Raw genomic sequence first — 22,430 nt, forward strand, 5'->3', positions numbered from 1 at the left:
AAAAATGGGTTTGATGTACATCCTAAGGTGTACCCAGAATTGCCTTTGATGTTGCATCTTTGTATACATGTATATGCAGATGATTCAGTGCATGTGTGAGTTGTGGTACAATCTTGAGTTCAAAGTACACTCATTGTTACTAGTCTCCCATCTGACTGATAGTTAATAGTAACAGGATTATTATTCCATAAGTCAACCTAGTAACAACTATATCTTTGGTTGTTACTATGCATGATCATCTTTGCTATCAATTTTAATCTCTTCATAGATCAGTGTTGCTGCTTCCCCTTCTGATACGACTGGACTCGAAGAAGAATTAAAAAACTAATTTCAAAAGTTTTTGTTTGATTTCTGTACACAAAAAACACTTGTCTTAGTGACTATTTACATATGGAACAGATTCCAGAATGTTTTCAATTTGATCTTGAGAACAAAATTTGAAATGTAGCCACAGTAGATCACTAAACAAATACATGAGGATTAACCTCATGCACCTGCATGAGCTCAAAGTACAAACTGAAGGTTTGTTCAGTTTGTACTTTGAGCTCATGCAGGTGCTTGTGGTGACTCACATAATATATTTTCACGCAGAACCTTACTTAATGGACAACAACAAAAACAGTCTAGATTTCTCTCAGTTTTGACTTGATTCCATTAGTGACAACAAAATGGATTACGAAATGTTAGGATGTCTTCAGGACATGTTCAGGCGTCAAGCCAAGATGTTGCCTGATTCAAATGCCATAGTAACAGATGATGGCCAGACAATGACATACAAAGAGTTGGATGAAGTGACTGATGTCTTAGCAGCACATCTGCATGGGAAGGGTGTGGTTGGCGATTCTATTGTTGGGATATATCTGGAGAAATGTCTCGAGTATCCCATCGCTTATATTGCGATCCTAAAAGCAGGTGAGTTCAGTCCAAATAAATGTGGTGGTTAGTGATTATAATGCCATAGAATAGGCTTATTGTCATTGTATTAGCTTTCTCATCCCATTCCCACACCTCTCCTCCCCGTCCCATTAAGTCTACCCTCCCCCTCCCCCCTATAAAATAGTTCATGTTCCTTTTTGGGGAGGGGCTGATAAATGTATATTTTGGGAAACAATTACATAAGTTATATTCCTATAAATATTTGAATATGGGTAAAAATCAGGTCCTCAAAAAGTGTTCATTTTCCACTCAATCATTTAATTTTAGAGCAACGCCGACCTCTTCACTACTTACAAACGCAGTAGTTTACACTGGACTGCTAGAAATTAAGGCTAATGATATTGTGATTATTATGTAATTTAAAGAACAGTTTAGACAGTTTATTTGTCTGTTTACTACGAAAAGTTCTTGGTATAATTTCTGATGATCTCCTAAACAAACTTTAGCATTTTGTGTTTTACTCCAGGTGGTGCCTACCTACCTCTAGACATTTCTTATCCTCAGCAGTTACTTGATGACGTCTTACAAGATGCAAAACCAGTCTCAGTCATCACCTTCACAGATTTAGTCCCAAGACTCAAAGGTCAGTGGTGTCATTGTTTCTTGAAAGCAGTCTCCTTTAATTATAGAAGCTCACTGGATATACACTACACTACAGCTGCAATCAGATTTTGCCTTATTTACATTGACAGGAGCTCATGATGTGACAGTTCTTGATGCAAATTGGTCCATCAGAATGAAGGACGAGAACATAAAGCGAGGTCTACATGTGTCTATGTGCCCTCAAGTCACTCAGGATAACTTAGCATTTGTGGCTTACTCATCTGGTACAACAGGAAAACCAAAAGGTAAATTAAGGCTGTGTCTGAATTGCTTGGCTACGGCTAGCAGTAACAGGTGTCTATGGAAAAGTGGATTCAGCCGCTTCCATTGGCTAGTGTATTAATGCAAGCCATATATAGCAAATATATGGCACATTTGAGCTTTCAGCATTTAAAGTAAACGTTTACACCCCCTGTCTTGAGCACTGATGATGTGTCTGATGTCATTTGCCAGGTATCATGTGTGTACATCGAGCTGCAGTGTTCTCATATCATTGGCGGCATATCAACTACCCATTCCAACAAGGTGACCGCATCGCTTGCAATGTCTTCTTTGTCTGGGAGATGCTGAGACCATTACTGAAAGGTAATCATTGTGCATAATCATCATTGCCACCATCATCATCACCACATGGTGACAGTGTTGGTGATGATGACGATGACGATCACTATTATCATCATTAGCTATTATCACGCTCATCCAATGAATTAACTGGTGGGGGATATGAGGGCACCCCCTCCCCCTTCAGGCCCATCCCCATCCCCCCGTCTTCCCCGTCTCCTAAGAATTTGATGGCAAAACCCTTTGTGTTGCTTAAAGTTAATTGAGTGCCCCTCTCCAGAAATGGGGACCCCCAAGTCCCCTCCCCCTGCAAGTAGAACCCTAATTCTTTACTTTTGAGGGAAATATTCATCCAAAATGTATCATTCTATCATTAAAAACCCTAAATTCTTCTATTTAGGGTTTCCTCTCTACATCATCCCTGATGACGTCATATACGACCCTGCCTTACTCTTGTCGTTTCTTGAGAGGCATTCTATCACACGGATGTTGTTTACTCCATCACTTCTGGCTACAGTCTTAGATACTGACAATGTGGACATTGCAACGTGCCTTGGATCATTCAGGTGAACACTTTCCCATTAAGTAAGAACACTTAGATGCTGCAGATTTGTACTAACAGTAAAACAATGTGGGAGATTGCTAGAAATGAATCAAGTAAGGGTTATGTGTTAGTTAAACATTTTCAAGTGGAAGAAGTTGTATTCAGAATAATATTGAAGAGCTGAATTCCGATTGTTGTTTTTCCAACATGTGTTTTATTCCAAGCTGCCCCTATTTGTGAAACATCAAGCAGCTAGTTTTTAAACTCACTGAATTTGTTTGAGATGGTCTCATCTAATTTAAATTTGCTGTTTGTCATGTTTCACTTTGTTGTATTTCAGATTGATTGTTCTATGTGGTGAGGTGGTGACAGTAGGCCTCATGGCAAGAATTGCTGAGATTCTACCTGATGTGACTGTCATGAATTTATACAGTGTGTCTGAGACGCATGATGTCGCTGCAACGAACCTCACTCTAGAGATGAAAAATCTCCTGGTAAGATGAAACGCTGTTCAAACATTACTTCCACTTGCAAGCTTTTCTCTTATCTTCCTGTTGACCATGTGGGATGGACCCTGTCTGCCTGTCAATCAACTGTTACACTTGAGTTTGTTCACTTTAACCAGGGTTCGCCCTTAACTCTTTTTTTTTTCAACAGCCAGTCAGACTAGAGAAACAGACTCGTATCTAGTCCAGGGGCCTTTTCACTAGTCTACAATAGATGTTTTTATTTTTGCACCACAACGTAATAAACAACAATGTTATTTACAATAGTTTTGACTCACCTGCCGGACTACTTAGGGAATGGTTTTGACTAGTCTGCCATTGTTATTACTCGCATTTGGTGAGTGGACTACTGCTTAGGTTGAACCCTGCTATAACCGCCTTATCTTTGTTAAACTCAGACTCAAGCTATTACCCTGAGAAATGTACACAAACAAAGCTAGGCAGGGCTAGGGCCAAATCCAAAACTGTCCATTTTGTCCAGAATTACTAAGATCTCGGGAAATTACTGCATTTTAGACTTGTTTTGTAACATTTGTTTGATTGTGGGATTAACTTGATAAGCATCTTGAAGTACAGAAATTGGCAGTTAATTATTTGATGTTGATCTCTCAAGGCATCTGGCAGTCCAGAGAAGACACAGAAGTTTTGTCCCGCTGGCAGGTTACTTCCAGGTGCACATGTTGTCATCCTGAATGATGAGATGGAATTACAACCAGTAGGATCATCAGGAGAGGTAGGCATTCAATCTCAACCAATCCATCATATTTGGTTTGTCAAAATTATCTTCGAAAATTGTCTGTTAGAAATGATCTAGGCTAGCCTTGTCAAGATGGACCCAAAAAGTCTCGGTTTGGGAATTGTTTTTTTATACTCAGTGTCTTAGGCAGTGTGTCGGTCCATAGCTAGGGGCAGTCAGTCAGTATGGTCGGGGAGTCAGTCAGTAAGTCAGTCAGTCCATAGGGGGGAGGGAGCCAGTCAGTGGCTCAGTTAGTCAGAGAACAATAGGCTGGCCTTGCTAGTCCAGCAAAAAATATCAAATATAGATAATTTTATGCAACTTTATCACGTTGGCAGAAAATAATGTTTTTCTCAAACTCATGATAGCACATCATAACAGGGTTAACAGCTAACGTAACTGCAGTCTTCCTTCATTTTTGTTTAGCTAAGCTGATGATAAGCTACCGCCCCTTTTCATTTTTTATTAACATAGATCTATGTAGGAGGTCCTGGTCTTGCTCGCGGTTATCTGAATCGGCCAGAGATGAATGCCAAACGTTTTATATCTCGTCCAGAGAGTGTTCCAGAATACGCTGGTGACCGGTTGTATAGATCTGGTGACTGGGGATACATGTTATCTGATGGTCACTTGGAAATATGTGGACGATGTGATACGATGGTCAAGATTAGAGGTTACAGTATAGAAATACAGGTGAGAATTTAGAGTAAGACCATCTGTACTTCCTATTGCAACTGAGCAACAATAATGTGCACCTATAAGCCAAAGAGCACTTTAACAGATTAATGAAGAGGAAGTACAGGTGGTATGAGCACCTAAAGTGCTGCACTTTGTTTACTGCGAACTCCATGTAACTTTCTTGCAATATATTAATGCAACTTTCTACCTCATCCAGCACAGACCCAAAGGGTATACTTAATTTACCAAGTCTTGGAAATCCAAAATGATCCCGCCCTCTCACAGATGACTGCATATTACTTCCCGCTTTTTGACATATCTTTCAGGCAGTAGAAGCAGCTCTGTTAGACCTCCCAATGGTCAGTGCATGTACAGTGTTAGCTAAAGGAGCAGAAGGAGATGACAAATACCTAGTGGCTTACATCGTCCAATCAGAAGCAACCAGCAAGAAGGATATACGCTCAGCACTCAAGACAATAATACCTAGTTACATGGTTCCTGCATACATTGTGTTTCTTACAAGGTATGTAAGGGAAAATAAATGGATTTTACTATTTTACATACGAAAACAAATGGATTTGTACAAACACGATGTAGGTACTGTTCAAGGTCCATTATGATGGAGTTTGTTCTCAATTAAATTATAAACTAAAATTTGAAGCAGCAACTTGTTGGTAAATGTTCTGTTGTAGTATGCCACTTCTACCCGCCTCTGGCAAATTAGACAAGAAAGCTCTTCCAGACTTCAATCCTGAGACAGCAGACTTTGCTCCAGTCAACGGTGAGCAAGGAAAACCATGTACGGAGACAGAGAAGACAGTGTCTGGTATGTGGAGTGATCTACTGAGAATCTCTAATGTAGATGTACAAGAAAGCTTCTTTGATCTCGGAGGGTAAGTTCTTCAAGTTGTCACAAATGAGTTATTAGTCGGTAATTTGTTGATAACATAATTAAGTGGCCTTTTATCTGTAGTGATAGACTATTGTTTCTCAACTGAAGTTTCCTGGTGTGATGTCACCCAACATAACAATTATAGCAGACCACTTTATATCTATTTACCCAACCAATACAAGCATTAGTTCTTTTGTTTTTCTCTTGTCATTCTTTGCTGGCAGCAAGGCTTTGAATATTGACTACTGTTTCTTCCAAACTCAATTTTCCTTGCCTGATTTATCTGTTATCTATTTAACCAACCAACTTGAAAAATTTGTTTTTTGTTTTCTCTTCAGTCATTCTTTGCTAGCAGCAAGGCTTCTGAACCAGATCAAAGATGGTTTTGGGGTAGAGATGACTGTTCGTGAATTGTTCATACACTCCACAGTGGCTCAGATGTCAACACTGATTGATTCCAAGATTGTAGGAGACAACGTGGACCAAAGGTAAGGATAGATGCCAGATGAGAGTTCTAAAAACTATACAAAAAATGCTTCAATTTAAACTGCCTGGAATGGCCTGAAATGTACAGGTAATAAGTAACGAAGGCATTTTGATCGTAGAACCTTCAGCCTCTAAGAAAAACTCTGTTATGGGTTTGAAATGTTTAGTTCTCTGTAAATTAAAATTCAAAACTAACAAGTGACCAGTTCATTTTCCATCCATTGTTTTATAATTGATGGAATGTTACAGTTTACATCACAACATTAATCTTCATGAAGAAGTTGAACAACATGATCAAGGCATCGTCAGCATTGATATGCAATTACGTGCCTTTTGGCGCTCCATACATTATGGAGATCGATGGAATGCTGGCCGGGTGTTACTGACAGGAGCAACTGGGTTTCTGGGTGCGTTCATATTGAGGGATCTTCTCATCAAGACAGAGGTAAGCATTTAAGGATGAGCAGTTTATTTCCTAATTAACTGAAGCCTAAACTTAATCTGTTAATTATTTTATTACTATCAATGATATTCTTCATTGTCTTGAACAGAACCACATTTATTGTCTAGTGAAAGAACTACCAGACTTGTCAGGGAAGGACCGTTTACTAGCAACGATGAGACAATACAACATGCTTCCTGAGGATGATAGTCATGATGATGCAAGAGAAGGCACACCTGATGGGAGTGACTTATTGGCTAAGTTTGACAAGAGAGTCACAGCAATCACAGGTAAATTAAATAATTCCAATGATGTAAACCAGACTCGCTGTATTTAATACAGATTGCATCACCACGTACAAAACAAGCCTTTTGCTTTTATCTTCAAGCAGATATCTAACAGGGGTAGCTGAAACTTTTAGAGGTCAACTTTCCAAGAATTGTTGCTAAGATAACAATTTGTTTTCATTTTCAGGTGATGTGTCTCTGATTCGACTTGGCATGATGGAGGAAGATTACACATACCTAACATTTGAGGTAACAGCCTGTAACTTCCATTTGGCGCTTGACCATATTTTATGTTAGGTAATGTTTCTCTGAAGTTAGGTTATCTTTTTTTTTATTTGTGTGTGTGTTCCCCATCACTTGTAAAACTCAATGTCAGTGATACACAGTTTTTCTCTAAACTTATTTTTATCACTCACAGATTGACAGTGTTATTCACGCAGCTGCCTATGTAAATTTGGTCTATCCATATGAGGCATTACGTGGAGCTAACGTCATTGGCACACAGAACATAGTTCTCTTCTCATGCACCAATAAGATCAAGCCTCTGCATTATGTCAGGTAAGCAATTATAATCAAAGAATTGCATCAATTAGATTCAACTTGCCTGGCACGCGATGAATGGAGTTACATTTGCAGCTTCTGATTTATCACTGATGAGTTAACCTGATGCTTTGCTGGTGCCTGTATCAGTGGTGTATCCAGCTTTATATGTCCGGGGGAAACCTCACTTGTACAGCCGCGCGGAACTCTAGACATATTTTTTCCCCGGATACTTGGCCTCCATAAAATCAAGGGGGGGGGGGGGGGCGGGGATCTGTACCCGTCTTTCAAAGGGGGCACTCTTCAAAGCTGACCATTATGCATACTGGAAAATATATGCCAATTTGCACGGCATATTGTATGTTTTTGGAGCTTGTTTTTTTTTTTTTTGTGTCACAACTCTCACCATTTATGGAAATGTAGTTAATGAAAAAAATGTCTTTCAAAAAAGTCAGCCAGGTGTTTGGTGGGGTGCTAATATGCCCCTGCCCCCCCCCCCCCCTTGTATACTCCACTGGCCTGTATATAAACTGTTGTAGCAGGCTGCATTTGTTATAGCAATATTCTTTTTCAGAGGGAGGAGCATGGGATGTTCACATCTCAACATTATTTTTCAAAGTTATCTCTGATTAAATTTTTTTCTATTATTTCTACACAGCACCAACTCGGTATTTCCAGTAGGTCTTAAGAATTGTTGTGAGGATTCTGACATGTCCACATTTGGCGACCAACTCACAGATGGTTACAGTCAGAGTAAATGGGTTGCTGAGCAGTTAGTCCAGAGAGCCCAGTCACGCGGCCTTCCTGCAGTCATCTACCGACCAGGTACATGTAGTTTGTGGAAAAAATGACCTCAGCCTAAATTTGGTTTTTATTTGATTTCTTCTTTTCTTTTGAAAACTACATTTTCACATGAGCAATGAATAGTAACTGTAGATAATGGGACACACCCATCAACTTTAATTCTTTTTCTTTTGATAAGTTGGTCAACTCTCCCTTACCTGTTCCTTATAATTAATTGGTTACATTCTTGCACTACAGGTAACCTATCTGGAGACTCTGTGACAGGTGCATGGAATCCCTCAGACACCAATCTGCTGACACTACAGGGTTGCATCCGTACTCTCTCTGCTCCTGATATCAAATGGTTGATTGAAATGACACCAGTAGACTTCGCCAGTGAATTTATTGTCAAAGCCTGCCAGAATGTCATGCTAGTTGTAGGGAAGGTCTACCATCTCGTGCACTCAGCACCACTCAAATGCAGGTATGTCCATAAAACTTGTTTTTACTTTGCTTTGTAAATTCTTCATCTCCTCCTTTGTTCAGCCGTAAATCCAGGAGCACCCACATTGGAGTTACTGGGGTCCATTTTGCAAGGGCACTCTTATAAGGTACTTTCATTGAGTTGGAACTCAATAGGCATTTAAAAATTAAAAAGCAATCATTTTTGCCTTCCCCCAAATTCTAAGTGGGCCAGGCACACTAGGGGGAGCCAGGTCCTCAAATGGTAAGGGCTGCCTCGATTCCCCCCCCCCCCCCCCCCCCATCTTGCTATTGGTACATGGTCATCACAAGATGATATGTCACACATTTATTCGACAGGACTTTGTTTGAGTGGATAGCAGATTTGGGCTACCCATTGCGACTGATGCCCTTTCATGAATGGTGCAATGAGTTGAAGCAACTTCATCATGGAGTGAATAAGGAGGATTCAGTGTTGGCTGACAAACTGGACAACATTGTCAAGTAAGAATAAAACCAAAGTACAACTTTCAAGTTTTACTTCATTCTTTTATGGCTGACTGCTCTCTCTCTCTGCATCTGTAAAATATTGTGCAAACTCCTTGATAGCTAGGATATCCCGCACAGGGCACAGATGCGGTACTAGCTAGCAGCATATGAATTAAGAGCCCCGTTTATGAGTGCGAGAAGATTTCTGTTGGATTTTAGATTTGAAGACAGTTAGACTTTGCGAGTCCCTAATATCTATCGATAGAGTGTTCCATTGGGCTACAGTTCTTGGCAAGAAGGAAAACTTATAGCAATCCTTATTTGTTTGAAGATGAGAGAATGATAGGCCTGAATTTTGTCCAGTGAATCTTTTTAGGCTGGTGTTGATGGAGCACTTGTTTACATTGATGGAGGCAAGTTGATGGCAAGTTGATAGTGTGCTTTGTGCAAGAGGATCAGTCGAGCACTAAGCCTTCTTTCTTCCAGTCATATCCATGTAAGGTCTTGAACCACTGAAGAAACCCTGCTATTTCAACTAAAATCTCTTTTCACAAATCTGGCAGCCTGATTTTGAATAGCTTCCAAAGCATCAATGTAAATTTGGTGATGAAGATTCAAGATGGTCTAACTGTGGTCTGACCAGAGTCTTGTATGCCGTAGCTTTCGCTCCTTGGTTGCAATGATAACAATTATGTCGTAGAAGACCTAGGGTCTTCTAATGTGTCCTGAAATGACACATTATGATATCTGTCTATGCAAAAGAGCAAGGTGGGGGTTGGGGGTAAACTTCCCAACTCCCCCATAGATATCTTCCATAACTCAGCAGCAAAAGATCCAGGAAGAAAATCAGTAACCACCTTTTTTGTGTCAAATTGTCTTTTTTACAGGAATGAATCGTTCTTCATGGATTACACCTCCTTCCATAGAGCCAATCTTGAAACTTTGCTCGCTACTCTACAAATGTCTTATCCTCCTTTGGATAAAAGACTTATTCGTGGTTATCTCCAACAGCTGTTTGTCAAGAAGATTTTGATGCCTCCAATGTCTTTGAAGTTCAGTTGTAAGAAATTATTTTCTGTATTGCAAAATGAATAGAGGCAGCAACATGTGAATTGTTTAAAAAAAAAAACATTCATTGGGAGTGGGGTTCTAATTACTCGGGTGACGCAGTTTTAAGTGAACGAAAAAGGACAGTTTTCTGCTTTATTTCGACCATAGTTAGAAATAAAACCTAACAATTAGCAAGGCTGGAAGTATGATGTATGATGCATTAATCATCAGTGCAAAAAAGGTGTCATGACTGAAGAACACAAGCTAAGTTTGTGTTATCTTTAAACAGCCAGACCCCTGGAGGGCAAGGTGGTTGTCATCACTGGAGGTTCATCAGGAATCGGTCTGGGTATTGCTAAGTGCTTAGCGCAAGCAGGTGCATCAGTTGCATTAGCAGCAAGACATGAAGAGAAACTAGAACAAGCAAGACTCAAGATTGCAGAGATTGGAGGAAAAGTCCTGGCGGTCAAAACAGATGTCTGTATACGACAACAGGTAAAGCTTACCCGAGCTACTTGTGATGTATCACAAGTCATCACAAGTCATCACAAGTCATCACAAGTAATCACAGGTCAATCACAAGTCAATCACAAGTCATCACAAGTCAATCACAAGTTATCACAAGTCAATCACAAGTCAATCACAAGTCAATCACAAGTCATCACAAGTCATCACAAGTCAATCCCAAGTCATCACAAGTCATCACAAGTCATCCAGTCCCAAGTTAAATACCCACAAGTGTGAATTAAACGAATTAATGGAATAAAAAGATGAATTATAACAAAGGTATTCCTTTCACTTGTGAATTGACTTGTGATGTACTTTGGAGCAGTCAGAGAAGTATCTCTACTATAACACTTATAATTTCATACATTTTCCAAACTGAAGTTGTAAAGTCAACATCTATTATAGTCATTGACTACACTTATAAATATCACTTATATATTTAATAACATTTCAAAGGTGTTGAATATTAAAGGTTAGCAAGTCGTTTTCACCATTTCCTCACTATGGTATTTTGTTAAGAGCATCACTCGTATTGCTCTTTTGGTCTTCTTGAATGACGGTAGCAAAATGAGTAAAATGTTCCTTTTTAATGATTCTCCTTTTGTGACAGGTGAAAGATCTGGTTGCTAAGACAGAGGCTGAGCTAGGCCCAGTGGATATTCTTGTTAACAATGCAGGGATCATGCACTTCACTTTGATGAAGAATTTATTAGAAGATTCTTGGGAGAGAATGGTAGATGTAAACTGCAAGGTGAATATGAAGACATAACGTCAACAATGAGATCAAAAAATAAACTGTACTATGTAAATTGGCAAGAAATGAGATATATAGAAAAGAATTTGTCTTATTTTCCAGGGAGTTCTGAATGGCATTGGTGCCGTTCTGTCAGGAATGATAGCAAGGGGCAAAGGTCACATTGTGAATACGTCATCAGATGCAGGCAGAGCCGTAAGTTACTTTTTAATTATCAAAATTTTGAAGTTGATAATTTCAAACATCTTTTGCCTTTGAGAAAGGTCTTAATTCACAGCTTCGCAACAAAACAATAGGCCATCTAATTTTGTTGATTTGCAAAGTTCAGGTCAAATTAGGCAATATGCTATGCGCAGCAGTTTAATTCATTTTCATGATTTCAAACAAGTCAGATAAAATAAGACTTACTTTGTTTCTGTTGTATCTTTTAAAGGCATTTGCTGGTCTGGCTGTCTACAGTGGGTCCAAATTCTTTGTGGAAGGATTGACGTCATCTTTGAGGAAGGAACTGGTTGGAACCGGCATACGAGTGACTAACATACAGCCCGGTGACGTCACGTCTGCCATCGCTGATCACATCATTGACAAGGAAGTGAGTAATTCAAGAATAAAGAAATATGTGATTGCTGAAAAGACTAATTATTGTGTTTTCATACACTGACGTTTTACTTTTTGCTCGCAAATGAATGTTGCAAAATGATGCCACGTAAGCGGTTTTGTACAAAGTCTATTGAGAGTCAATGAAGTATTTCCTAACAAAATTGAAATCAAGTAAAACTTTCATGCTCGATAAAATTGGAAATGTTTCTCTGTCCCAGATGCATGTCTTTTCATCATTTTTGCAATGCCTAACCTTTATTAAGATGATATATGAAGAAAAAGCGGCGTCAGGTTGCAAGATTCCTTCCAATCCAGTAGCTAGAACGAATATCCTTCATTTTCCTCAGCTCTGATCAGGTAGTCTGAGAGAAATCCACTGTTGGGAGTTATGTGATTTATCAGGGTCAGGCTGCTCTGTAATTTTTTTTTTTTTGTGTTTTTAGGCCGTAGATCAATATGCCAATATTGATGTGGATAAGTTTCTATCGCCAGATGACATAGGCAGAGCAGTTCTGTATGCTGTGACTCAACCAGAAGGTGTGGCAGTTAACGAGATACTCATTGAACCTACAGACTTCCCAGCAGTCTGAGTTATGTCAACAATTATTCAATTATTTTAAATGTCACAAGTTGATCAAATCTGTGCCTTTCAATGTAATTAGGCAGAAGATTAACTTCAAGAAAAGACAGAAAAGTTTTATACAAATTTTTCATCAGCATGTTACATTCCTTTCCACAAACCATCATGAAAAAGTAAAGTTGTGCTATATAAAAATCCTGACTTGAAAATTTAAAATGCACAATTTTAACAGTGTGTGATCTTCTATAGTCTGCAGGTTGTTTTATTGGGTCAAAGTAAGTTTTGTCAGTTTTTTTCGATGTAGTTATTAATTTTTTATAGTTTCCCTTTGCTGGGTGGTGGGAAATCTTACAAGCATTTGGTTGACATTGGAAAACATCAAAAACATTTGATAAGATAAGCATCTGTGACAGTTTATATCCTTCTAATAATTAATTGCTATCATCATTCAGAGCAGTTTGTTTTATATCAAAATGTGTGGGATTATTGTTCTCTCTTGCATGATAGAATATTTTGGAGATCTGGCAAAAATTAAACAATTTACATTGTACCTCACAATTAATATGTGCACCAGTCAGTGGCGTCACCAGACTTTTCAGTGTGGGGGGGGGGGGGGGGGGGGGGGGGCACAGGGGGGCACCAGCATTTGATGGGGGGGGGGGGGGCACTTAGGTGGATACGGATCGCCGTCCTGGGGAGGGAAAATGTTCGCATACGGAGGATGGGCTAGATGCAAATGGTGCCACATTTGATGCTAAATTCGATCTGAAGATATCTCAAGAAATTGCTATTTTTGAGGTAATGATTTTAACAGCGTGCAGAATTTTGCAGAAGATAGGGGGGCACCAGCATTTGATGGGGGGGGGGGGGCACTCGGTGGGCAGGGGGGGCACGTGCCCCCCCCCCCCCCCCCCCCCCCCCCCCCCCCCCCCCCCCCCTTGGCGACGCCACTGGCACCAGTGTATGCATTGAAGTGAAGCTTGATTAAGTGACTTTTTCAATTGTTCCATTGAAATTAAAAACAGATAAAAGAGCAATCCATTAAAGGGCTCATACAATGTAAATTGTTTTATGCAGTCCTTCAACATGCACCTTTATTTCATATTTAAGCCTGTTTTTTATCTTTGATTTCAAGCCATTTTCAAGGACATTTTGGTGCCTTTTTGGATGTGTTATGCAAATATCCATATTCATGAGCAAAAGTGTGATGTCATTTCAGGCAGAAATCCCATTGTTACAATTATTTCAGCACTAAAAGCTGACTAATTTTGGATATTTTGCTGTCGTAAAGTCCGTTCTTTGCTTGTATTTCTTAAAGTTCGTTCTTTGCTTTGTCAATTCCTTGTTGTATCAGTACATGGCGCGATGATGGCGGTAATAATAGCCAGTAGGCAAACTTTTCTCACAGATGTTTTCAACGAGCAAAGTTTTGGGTTCACAATTTGAACTTAAAACACCGAAATTGAACAGTGTCTTCCTGAAATGACATCACAGTAGCAGCGCCCTCGGTTGTCCAGGAAAGCATGGACATTTTTATATTTCAAGAAGTTCACTTTTCAATAAAATTCCTCGGAAAGGGATGTAAAATAGTTTTCATACATTTTAAGAGGAGTAGAAAGTTACACAAAGATATTCCTAAGAAAAGTTCATTTCTTGGACCCTCTGCTATGCCCACTGCGCATTTGATCCTCTCCAATCCAGTGGCTTTACAAGTGTTCGTCTGGGGCGCATATTCCAAACGATGGGCTTTGGCTTCGTCCGCGGCTAGTAAGGAGAGTTTAGCCCCCCCCCCCCCCCCCCCCAACTTCGGGGACTCCATCTACCGTGACATTTTGGTGCCCGTCATTCCTCACGAACAATCGGTTGATATGAAGACAAAAGTTGGAATATTTTGGTTTGGTTTGCCTTTCAGTGATTCAGAAGTCGAAGGCAAAGCCGAAGGCGAAGACAATCGAAGCCAAAGGTTTCGAAAACCCCATATAGCAATTATGCCACCAATTTTTGTACCAATAAAAAGCCTGAAGCTTTACTAAAAAACCACTACCCTTACCCTCTTTCCAAAATGTATTTTCTGGATGTTTCAGACCAAATCCAACATTTTTAATTAGTCACTTTTTTGGGCCAAAAAACACACACCCGAATTAACTTGAAAAGTACGTGGCATCTCTGATAAAGTCGGATATTAATCAGGGCCGCTGTGATTGGTCAAACTCAAAACACAATGGAATGGGGCTTAATATATCGGCCTATCAAGATTGAGTTAAAAAGTCAATAGGTTATATGACTTTCACTTTGAAATAGACAATATAATAAGATTTTTTTTTAAATCATCATCATTCCCTTCCTGCACATTTGTATGATTTTGAGATCATCCCCCATCACGTTTTAGGCTATAACGCAGGTCACAATTAATGTAAGAATGAAAACCTATAGGCTTTGTCCACCAGTTCGTAACAATCGGACATAGACAATTTGACGGGCCTGATTCTGCACCCCCCCCCCAAAAAAAATCCTGGATCCGCCCCTGATGAAGCTCACGGTGTGCTGTGCAGTTCTGCATTGAGGGTACTTGTATTATCGTGAATAATAGTGTTAATTCTCACTGAACATGCCATATGTACCAGACGATCAAAGTTCCTTTACTTTGCAGTGCGTGGCAATTGTCACGTGGGTGCAGTGTCGTGACCCGCGAACCCTGAGCTGCAGAATAAATGGGTGCAGTGAACTAATTCAAGTAAAACGGATACCGTTTGGCTTTAAAAAAAAAATAGAAAATAAAAAACCGGTGGAATTGTGTAAATGTAGCCAAGGATCAACTCCCTGGTTTTGGGGCTTCCATCTGAGGGCAGGCTTGATAAAATTACGGTTTAAAAATGGGTCCTATATATGCCTGAGAAAGTGGAAAGATGCCACTTGTAAAACGGCTGCATGCGGGCTTGGGAATGATTATCACGAGGTGATTTTGTTTCGGTGTGAATACATGTATTTAAAAATGTAATCGGCTAGTCTACCCCAAATTGAAAAGAAATAAAAGGTGAAGTACAAGACAATTTAATTTTTGTTTGAGAAACCCCAGTGATGTCGGCTTGCATGTTATTTGGCCCTGAACCTTGTTGAATGTACAATTTTGAATTAATTGGTTCAGTGCACCAGAAAGTGGTTGTGAATGGTGATGTGGACGGTCGCCGGCCTTGAGCGGGTTGAAACTGACTTGCCGTGTGCAGTGGGCGAGGTCATGCAGTGTAGTACAGGTACTACTACTACATGTACATAGTACTACATCTACTGTACATGTAGTGTGCACGTGTACATGTACATGTACGTGTTCATCAATATTGCATTGTTTTCCAGAGATCGGAGAGCCAATTTAACCACAAAGCGACATGGGTAAGCTATTATTGGTATTTTGCATGTCACCTTGTCATTATAATCACATGCAATGCAATCATGTTTTGTAGTTGCATGAAGACCCATTTCTCAGTGTCTACATGCACGCAAGCTCTCTGTTGCTTGCATGTTCTATGGAGTATGCAGCCCCATAAATGTGGCCAATTTACTGGATTACCTCCGTAAATAAAGGTGAAAATCAAATTTAGATTTTCACACAGGCTTAGTTTGTTGCACTCGATGCCATTGTCACATAAATAGGCTAATCAGAAAGTGCTGCCTTTTTCAGATGTCTATTTTTTGTGAAATTTCCAGATTGGTTTGCACGTTTGTGTATCAAAATTGTAACATGACATTTCACACAAATTAGACATTTGAAAAAGGCAGCACTTTCTGATTATCCTATCAAGAGGGTGAGTATGCTTCCAAAGTCAAAAACCCTACAAACTAATTAAGCCTAAATGTGAAAATCAAAATTTGACAAAGTTCGACATGGCACGTTTTTGTATGGTGGAAGTGTGGCCTTTATTTACGGAGGTATGCATGTGGGTAGTGTATTATTACAACACACGTACCAAAACGCATCCACTTCCGCAGACTGGATGGTCGACGTGCCCCCGTGCCACAAATTTAGCAGAGTTCAACCATCCCCCCCCCCCCCCCCATCTTCCCCTGTCCTATCCCCTCAAGGCTCATTGGGGGAGGGGGTTGAAACAGTTTTGAGTGCATGGAATTGCTCATTGAGATAATCACCTGCATGCAAAAAATAGCCCTGCATTTTGCCTCATGTCCCCCAGACCACTGCCCAGATAGACCAAACCTCCGTTCTAGTTAGGTGTTGATTGTTACTGTAAGAATTTACTTTTTTTATTCTCGGCAATTTCAGCAAATTCTTCTCCAGAACTGTTTGTCAAAATGAAAACATGAACTTCAATTGTCAAAGCATTGAATGCACAACCCACTGAAGATGTGGTTTTTTTTTGTAATTACGCCATGACGACATCATGGGTCACGTGACATTTAGTTTAAAATCAACCGTGATAGACCAGAACTTGAATTTTGCGGGATTCGACATGATAATACACGCTCTTTATTTTATTTTGTGCGCATCAAATCACGTGTCCCTTCCTTCCGGTCGAAACCGGAAGTGCCTAATAATTTGAAAATTGAAAAAGATTTCAACTTTCTTTCAACGATGTTAGTGTCCGGCTGGGTTGAACTTTCTAAAAAAGTAATCGTTGACGCCATGAAATTTAGGAGCGCCCTCTAGTGGCAGGTTAAACAATTCCAAAACGCAGTTCAGTTGATGTTTGTGGCGAAATTTGCATTTATCGCTTCAAAATTAATATATATGATGACCTTTATGCAGACAAGACCTGTGCGCGAAAAAAAGATTACGTCATCAGACCGGAAGTTACAACATTACTACAAAATTAACCGTGAGAGATATAACCGAGATGTGGCTATATAGTACAGTTAACATAGCCCTTGAGCTTTCTGGTAATGACGTCACAATGACGTCATCAAGTATCATATTACAAGAAAATAAGGAGTCCTTTCCTTTGAAAATCAATAAAAAGCTGGTCAAGACCCATTTATTCCACCAATAATCAATTTATTGTCTATACTACCTGTTTTATTATTTAAGTTAAATTATTTATTTACTTTAATTGTTCATTATTTGTAAGCGCTGTGATTCTCAGTTTACTAAAAGCGCTCTTCCATGCCGATTATTATTATATTACCAAGTTAATGTTATTACTATTATTATTATTATTACTATTATACGTGTAATGGTACCATGGGATGGGAGGCATCGGTCACTAGGGAGACATGAAACACAGCCCCATTTTCTAATTAGTAAACTACCGAAATTCGTGCAAAAAAGGACAAGGGAATATTGCACAATATTGCACAATTCTATGGGGATGTCTCCCAAATGTCCAATCCAGGGTAATATATATTATATTAAAAAAAACAAATAAACTGATTATGTAATCAATTTTGTCAGTGACTCATGAAGCCAACTGTTTTAACCAATGAACAGCCAGACCCCTGGAGGGCAAGGTGGTTGTCATCACTGGAGGTTCATCAGGAATCGGTCTGGCTATTGCTAAGTGCTTAGCACAAGCAGGTGCATCAGTTGCATTAGCAGCAAGACATGAAGAGAAACTAGAACAAGCAAGACTCAAGATTGCAGAGATTGGAGGAAAAGTCCTGGCGGTCAAAACAGATGTCTGCGTAAGACAACAGGTAAAGAGAATGCATGAGTTATGGGGGTAGCACGTACCACATTTAAAGATGTTTAACTTTTGGACATGGGCTAAACTTTCATTAGTTCTTTCATAAAAAATTATTGATTTTGACAGGTGAAAGATCTGATCGCTAAGACGGAAGCCGAGCTAGGACCAGTTGATATTCTTGTCAACAATGCAGGCATTGGTTACTACACAATGATGAGGAACTTAAAAGAAGACGAATGGGAGAAGACGGTGGATGTCAACTGCAAGGTGTTAGATTGCATTAATGTCTCCATAAAGCAGGATCTTATTCAACATTTATAAAAAAAAAAAACACCCAATAAACCAATCCAACTTATTTGTGGATAAGTAATCTGGGATCTCCTATAGCCGGCGAGTGCAACCGCAATGATGATCAGCCACCTTTTTGTTTATATTATATGAAACCATTAAAACTAATGTATTATGTTTCATGACCTGCTAACTGTGTAATTTTGATTCCAGGGAGTTCTGAATGGCATTGGTGCCGTTCTGTCAGGAATGATAGCAAGGGGCAAAGGTCATATTGTGAATATGTCATCGGACTCGGGAAGAGCCGTAAGTAACGCTTGAACTGCATTCTCAGAAACCTGGAATTACTAGAATTATTCACAAAAAACTTTCTCTATAAAATTGATGTCAACTCGTTGAATCTAGTAACCACGACCAGTTTGTTTTATCCTTTTGCAGACTTGCCCAGGTCTGGCTGTCTATGCTGGAACCAAGTACTTTGTAGAAGGAATGACGTCATCGATGAGGAAGGAACTGGTTGGAACCGGCATACGAGTGACTAACATACAGCCCGGTGACGTCACAACTTCATTCAATGAAAATAAGATGATTGATCAAGAGGTATAGGACTCATATTGTAAAGTAATATTCATTATATTGTCATTATAATAAAATTACAAATATAAAGATTTTGTATGACCTTGATTCAGTCATGAATGTAATATGTTTGGTCATACGTCTATTTTATCTTCCTTGGTTTTTTTGTTGGTCATAGATTTGTATCATGTTAACTTTTTTTTTCTTTTATAGGTTAAATTTCAAATATTGTCCTGTTTGTTTTATAGTGTACATGATTACTTTACTTTTTTATCTTTAACTGATAACTTTAACTTTTTATTTTATTTTATACGGGAAGTGGTTCAAGATGGGCTGTACACGGTCTTTTCCACAACCCATGACTTTGTCAAAAATTTATAATAATAATGATTTGAAGCATATTCAAAGTTAGCAAGCGATGTTAAAATCATTTTCAGTCATGGGTAATGATTGATTGATTGATTTGTCGTCTACTGTTTTCTTTCTACAGGCACTGGACAAGTATTTCAACTCTGAGTTGGACAAGTATCTGTCTCCAGATGACATAGGCAGAGCAGTTGTGTATGCTGTGAGTCAACCAGACGGTGTGGCAGTTAACGAGATACTCATTGAACCTACAGACTTCCCACTAGTTTGAATCAAAAATCTCGCTCGATTTGGTTAATACGGGCAGTTCTTCCGAGTATAGTGGTTATGGGTAATTATATGTAAAGATAAACGATCAATTTTGAAATCGTATATTTCAAACCTAAGCATTTATCTCGTTCCTATTCATTCCAGAGAAAATTAGCTTTTTATTAAGTAAATAAAAGGCACCTTCATGTGTATGTAATTCATATTATTAAATGTTGAATTAATTTTATTTTGACACCTAGATAAAATTTTGCAGCATTTTAATAAAAATGTAAGGTCAGCCCCTAATTTAACTGAATTTTTGAGAAAGACCAAATTTTTGCAGAATTTCAATAAAAATGCAAGGTTAATCTAAATTTCTGAGAAAAGATCAATTTTTTGCAGAATTTCAATAAAAATGCAAGACTAACCCCCTACTTATCAACATTTTGAGAAAAGATCACATTTTCAGAATTCCAATAAAAATGCAAGGCTAACTCCTTACTAATCTGAATTTTTGAGAAAAGATCAGATTTTGCAAAATTTCAATAAAAATGCAAGGCTAACCCGTTGCTCATCTGAATTTTTGTGAAAAGATCAAATTTTTAAGAATTTCAATAAAAATGCAAGGTTAATCTGAATTTCTAAGAAAGATTATTTTTTTGCAGAATTTCAATAATATTGGAAGGCTAACTCCTTACTAATCTGAATTTTTGAGAAAAGATCAAATTTTGCAGAATTTCAATAAAAATGCAAGGCTAACCCCTTGCTGATCTGAATTTTGAGGAAAAAAAATCAAATTTTCCAGAATTTTAATAAAGATGCAAGGTTATCTGAGTTCTTGATAATTTTTTTTTTTCATAATTTCAATAAAAATGCAAGGCTAACTCCTTACTAATCTGAATTTTTGAGAAAAGATCAGATTTTGCAAAATTTCAATAAAAATGCAAGGCTAACCCGTTGCTCATCTGAATTTTTGTGAAAAGATCAAATTTTTAAGAATTTCAATAAAAATGCAAGGTTAATCTGAATTTCTATGAAAGATCATTTTTTTGCAGAATTTCAATAATATTGGAAGGCTAACTCCTTACTAATCTGAATTTTTGAGAAAAGATCAAATTTTGCAGAATTTCAATAAAAATGCAAGGCTAACCCCTTACTGATCTGAATTTGAGGAAAAAAAATCAAATTTTCCAGAATTTTAATAAAAATGCAAGGTTATCTGAGTTCTTGATAATTTTTTTTTTTCATAATTTCAATTAAAATGCAAGGTTAGCCCCCTTGTTTATTTGACTTTGTAGGAAAAAATCAAATTTTCCAGAATTTCAATAAATATGCAAGGTTAATCTGAATTTCTAAGAAAGATAATTTTGTTGCAGAATTTCCATCAAAATGCAAGGTTAACACCTTGCTAATCTGAATTTTCGAGAAAGATCAAATGTTTGCAGAATTTCAATAAAAATGCAAGGCTAACCCCTTACTATTCTGAATTTTTGAGAAAGATCACATTTTGCAGAATTGCAATAAAAATGCAAGGCTAACCCCTTGCTAATTTGAATTTTTGAGAAAGATCACATTTTGCAGAATTGCAATCAAAATTCAAGGTTAGCCCCTTGTTTATCTGAATTTTTGAGAAAGATCCAATTTTTGCAGAATTTCAGTCAAAATGCAAGGCTAACCCCTTACTTTTCTTACTTTTGAGAAAGATCAAAATTTACAGAATTTCAATAAAAATGCAAGGTTAACACCTTGCTAATCTGAATTTTTGAGAAAAGAAAGAAAGATTAAATTTTCCAGGATTTCAATAAAAATGCAAGGTTAACCCCTTACTAATCTGAATTTTTGAGAAAAGATCAGATTTTGCAAAATTTCAATAAAAATGCAAGGCTAACCCCTAAATAATCTGTATTTTGAGAAAAGATCAAAATTTCAAGAATTTCAATGAAAATGCAAGGCTAACCCCTTGCTCATCTGAATTTTTGTGAAAAGATCAAATTATTCAGAATTTCCATAAAAATGCAAGGTTAATCTGAATTTTTAAGAAAGATCACGTTCTTGCAGAATTTCAATAATATTGGAAGGCTAACTCCTTACTAATCTGAATTTTGAGAAAAGATCCAATTTTCCAGAATTTCAATAAAAATGCCAAGTTAACCCCTTGTTTATCTGAATTTTTGAGAAAGATCCAATTTTTGCAGAATTTCTATTAAAATGCAAGGCTTACCCGTTACTAATGTGAATTTTGAGAAAATATCAAATTTTCCAGAATTTCAATAAAAATGCAAGGTTATCTGAATTTTTGAGAATTTGTTTTTTTTCATAATTCAATCAAAATGCAAGGTTAGCCCCTTGTTTATCTGAATTTTGAGAAAAGATCAAATTTCCAGAATTTCAATAAAAATGCAAGGTTAATCTGAACTTCTGAGAAAGATAATTTTTTGCAGAATTTCCATCAAAATGCAAGGTTAACACCTTGCTAATCTGAATTTTTGAGAAAGATCAAATTTTTGCAGAATTTCAATAAAAATGCAAGGCTAACCCCTTACTGATCTGAATTTTGAGAACAGATCAAATTTTCCAGAATTTCAATAAAAATGCAAGGTTAACCCCTTTCTAATCTGAATTTTTGAGAAAGATCACATTTTGCAGAATTTCAATAAAATTGCAAGGCTAACCCCTTTCTAATCTGAATTTTTGAGAAAGATCACATTCTTAGAATTTCAGTAAAAACGCAAGGCTAACCCTTTAGTCATCTGAATTTCTGAGAAAGATTAAATTTTTGCAGAATTGCAATCAAAATTCAAGGTTAGCCCCTTGTTTATCTGAATTTTTGAGAAAGATCCAATATTTGCAGAATTTCAATAAAAATGCAAGGCTAACCCCTTACG

General features: G+C 38.0%; 2 protein-coding genes across 2 annotated transcripts; both read left to right on the forward strand.

Annotated features, from left to right (window-relative positions):
* The first annotated feature begins 525 nt into the window (after positions 1-525).
* On the forward strand, positions 526-13,030 carry LOC119727561 (linear gramicidin synthase subunit D-like). The gene is made up of 24 exons (XM_038199487.1): positions 526-912; positions 1,403-1,519; positions 1,629-1,784; positions 1,993-2,124; positions 2,501-2,666; positions 2,985-3,138; positions 3,764-3,883; positions 4,361-4,579; positions 4,891-5,087; positions 5,257-5,457; positions 5,795-5,944; positions 6,192-6,387; positions 6,494-6,674; positions 6,859-6,920; positions 7,090-7,229; positions 7,870-8,036; positions 8,253-8,478; positions 8,817-8,960; positions 9,833-10,005; positions 10,285-10,490; positions 11,113-11,253; positions 11,359-11,451; positions 11,690-11,848; positions 12,300-13,030. Exons 1-24 carry the CDS (start codon positions 669-671, stop codon positions 12,444-12,446), a joined length of 3,891 nt encoding a protein of 1,296 aa, XP_038055415.1. The 5' UTR covers positions 526-668; the 3' UTR covers positions 12,447-13,030.
* Positions 13,031-15,603: 2,573 nt separating this feature from the next.
* Positions 15,604-19,919, forward strand: LOC119727562 (uncharacterized oxidoreductase SSP1627-like). The gene is made up of 6 exons (XM_038199488.1): positions 15,604-15,823; positions 17,871-18,076; positions 18,193-18,333; positions 18,568-18,660; positions 18,793-18,954; positions 19,421-19,919. Exons 1-6 carry the CDS (start codon positions 15,820-15,822, stop codon positions 19,565-19,567), a joined length of 753 nt encoding a protein of 250 aa, XP_038055416.1. The 5' UTR covers positions 15,604-15,819; the 3' UTR covers positions 19,568-19,919.
* The last annotated feature ends 2,511 nt before the right edge of the window (positions 19,920-22,430 follow it).

Source organism: Patiria miniata, unplaced genomic scaffold (genome assembly GCF_015706575.1).
Source record: "Patiria miniata isolate m_02_andy unplaced genomic scaffold, ASM1570657v1 HiC_scaffold_20, whole genome shotgun sequence".
Lineage (NCBI taxonomy): Eukaryota > Metazoa > Echinodermata > Asteroidea > Valvatida > Asterinidae > Patiria > Patiria miniata.

Coding starts and splice junctions, on each gene's coding strand:
- LOC119727561 (XM_038199487.1), top strand. CDS start 669: ATGGATTACGAAATGTTAGGATGTCTTCAGGACATGTTCAGGCGTCAA. Junction 5,088..5,256: donor TACATTGTGTTTCTTACAAG/GTATGTAAGGGA, acceptor GTTCTGTTGTAG/TATGCCACTTCTACCCGCCT. Junction 7,230..7,869: donor AAGCCTCTGCATTATGTCAG/GTAAGCAATTAT, acceptor ATTTCTACACAG/CACCAACTCGGTATTTCCAG.
- LOC119727562 (XM_038199488.1), top strand. Junction 18,334..18,567: donor CGGTGGATGTCAACTGCAAG/GTGTTAGATTGC, acceptor TTTTGATTCCAG/GGAGTTCTGAATGGCATTGG. Junction 18,955..19,420: donor ATAAGATGATTGATCAAGAG/GTATAGGACTCA, acceptor TTCTTTCTACAG/GCACTGGACAAGTATTTCAA.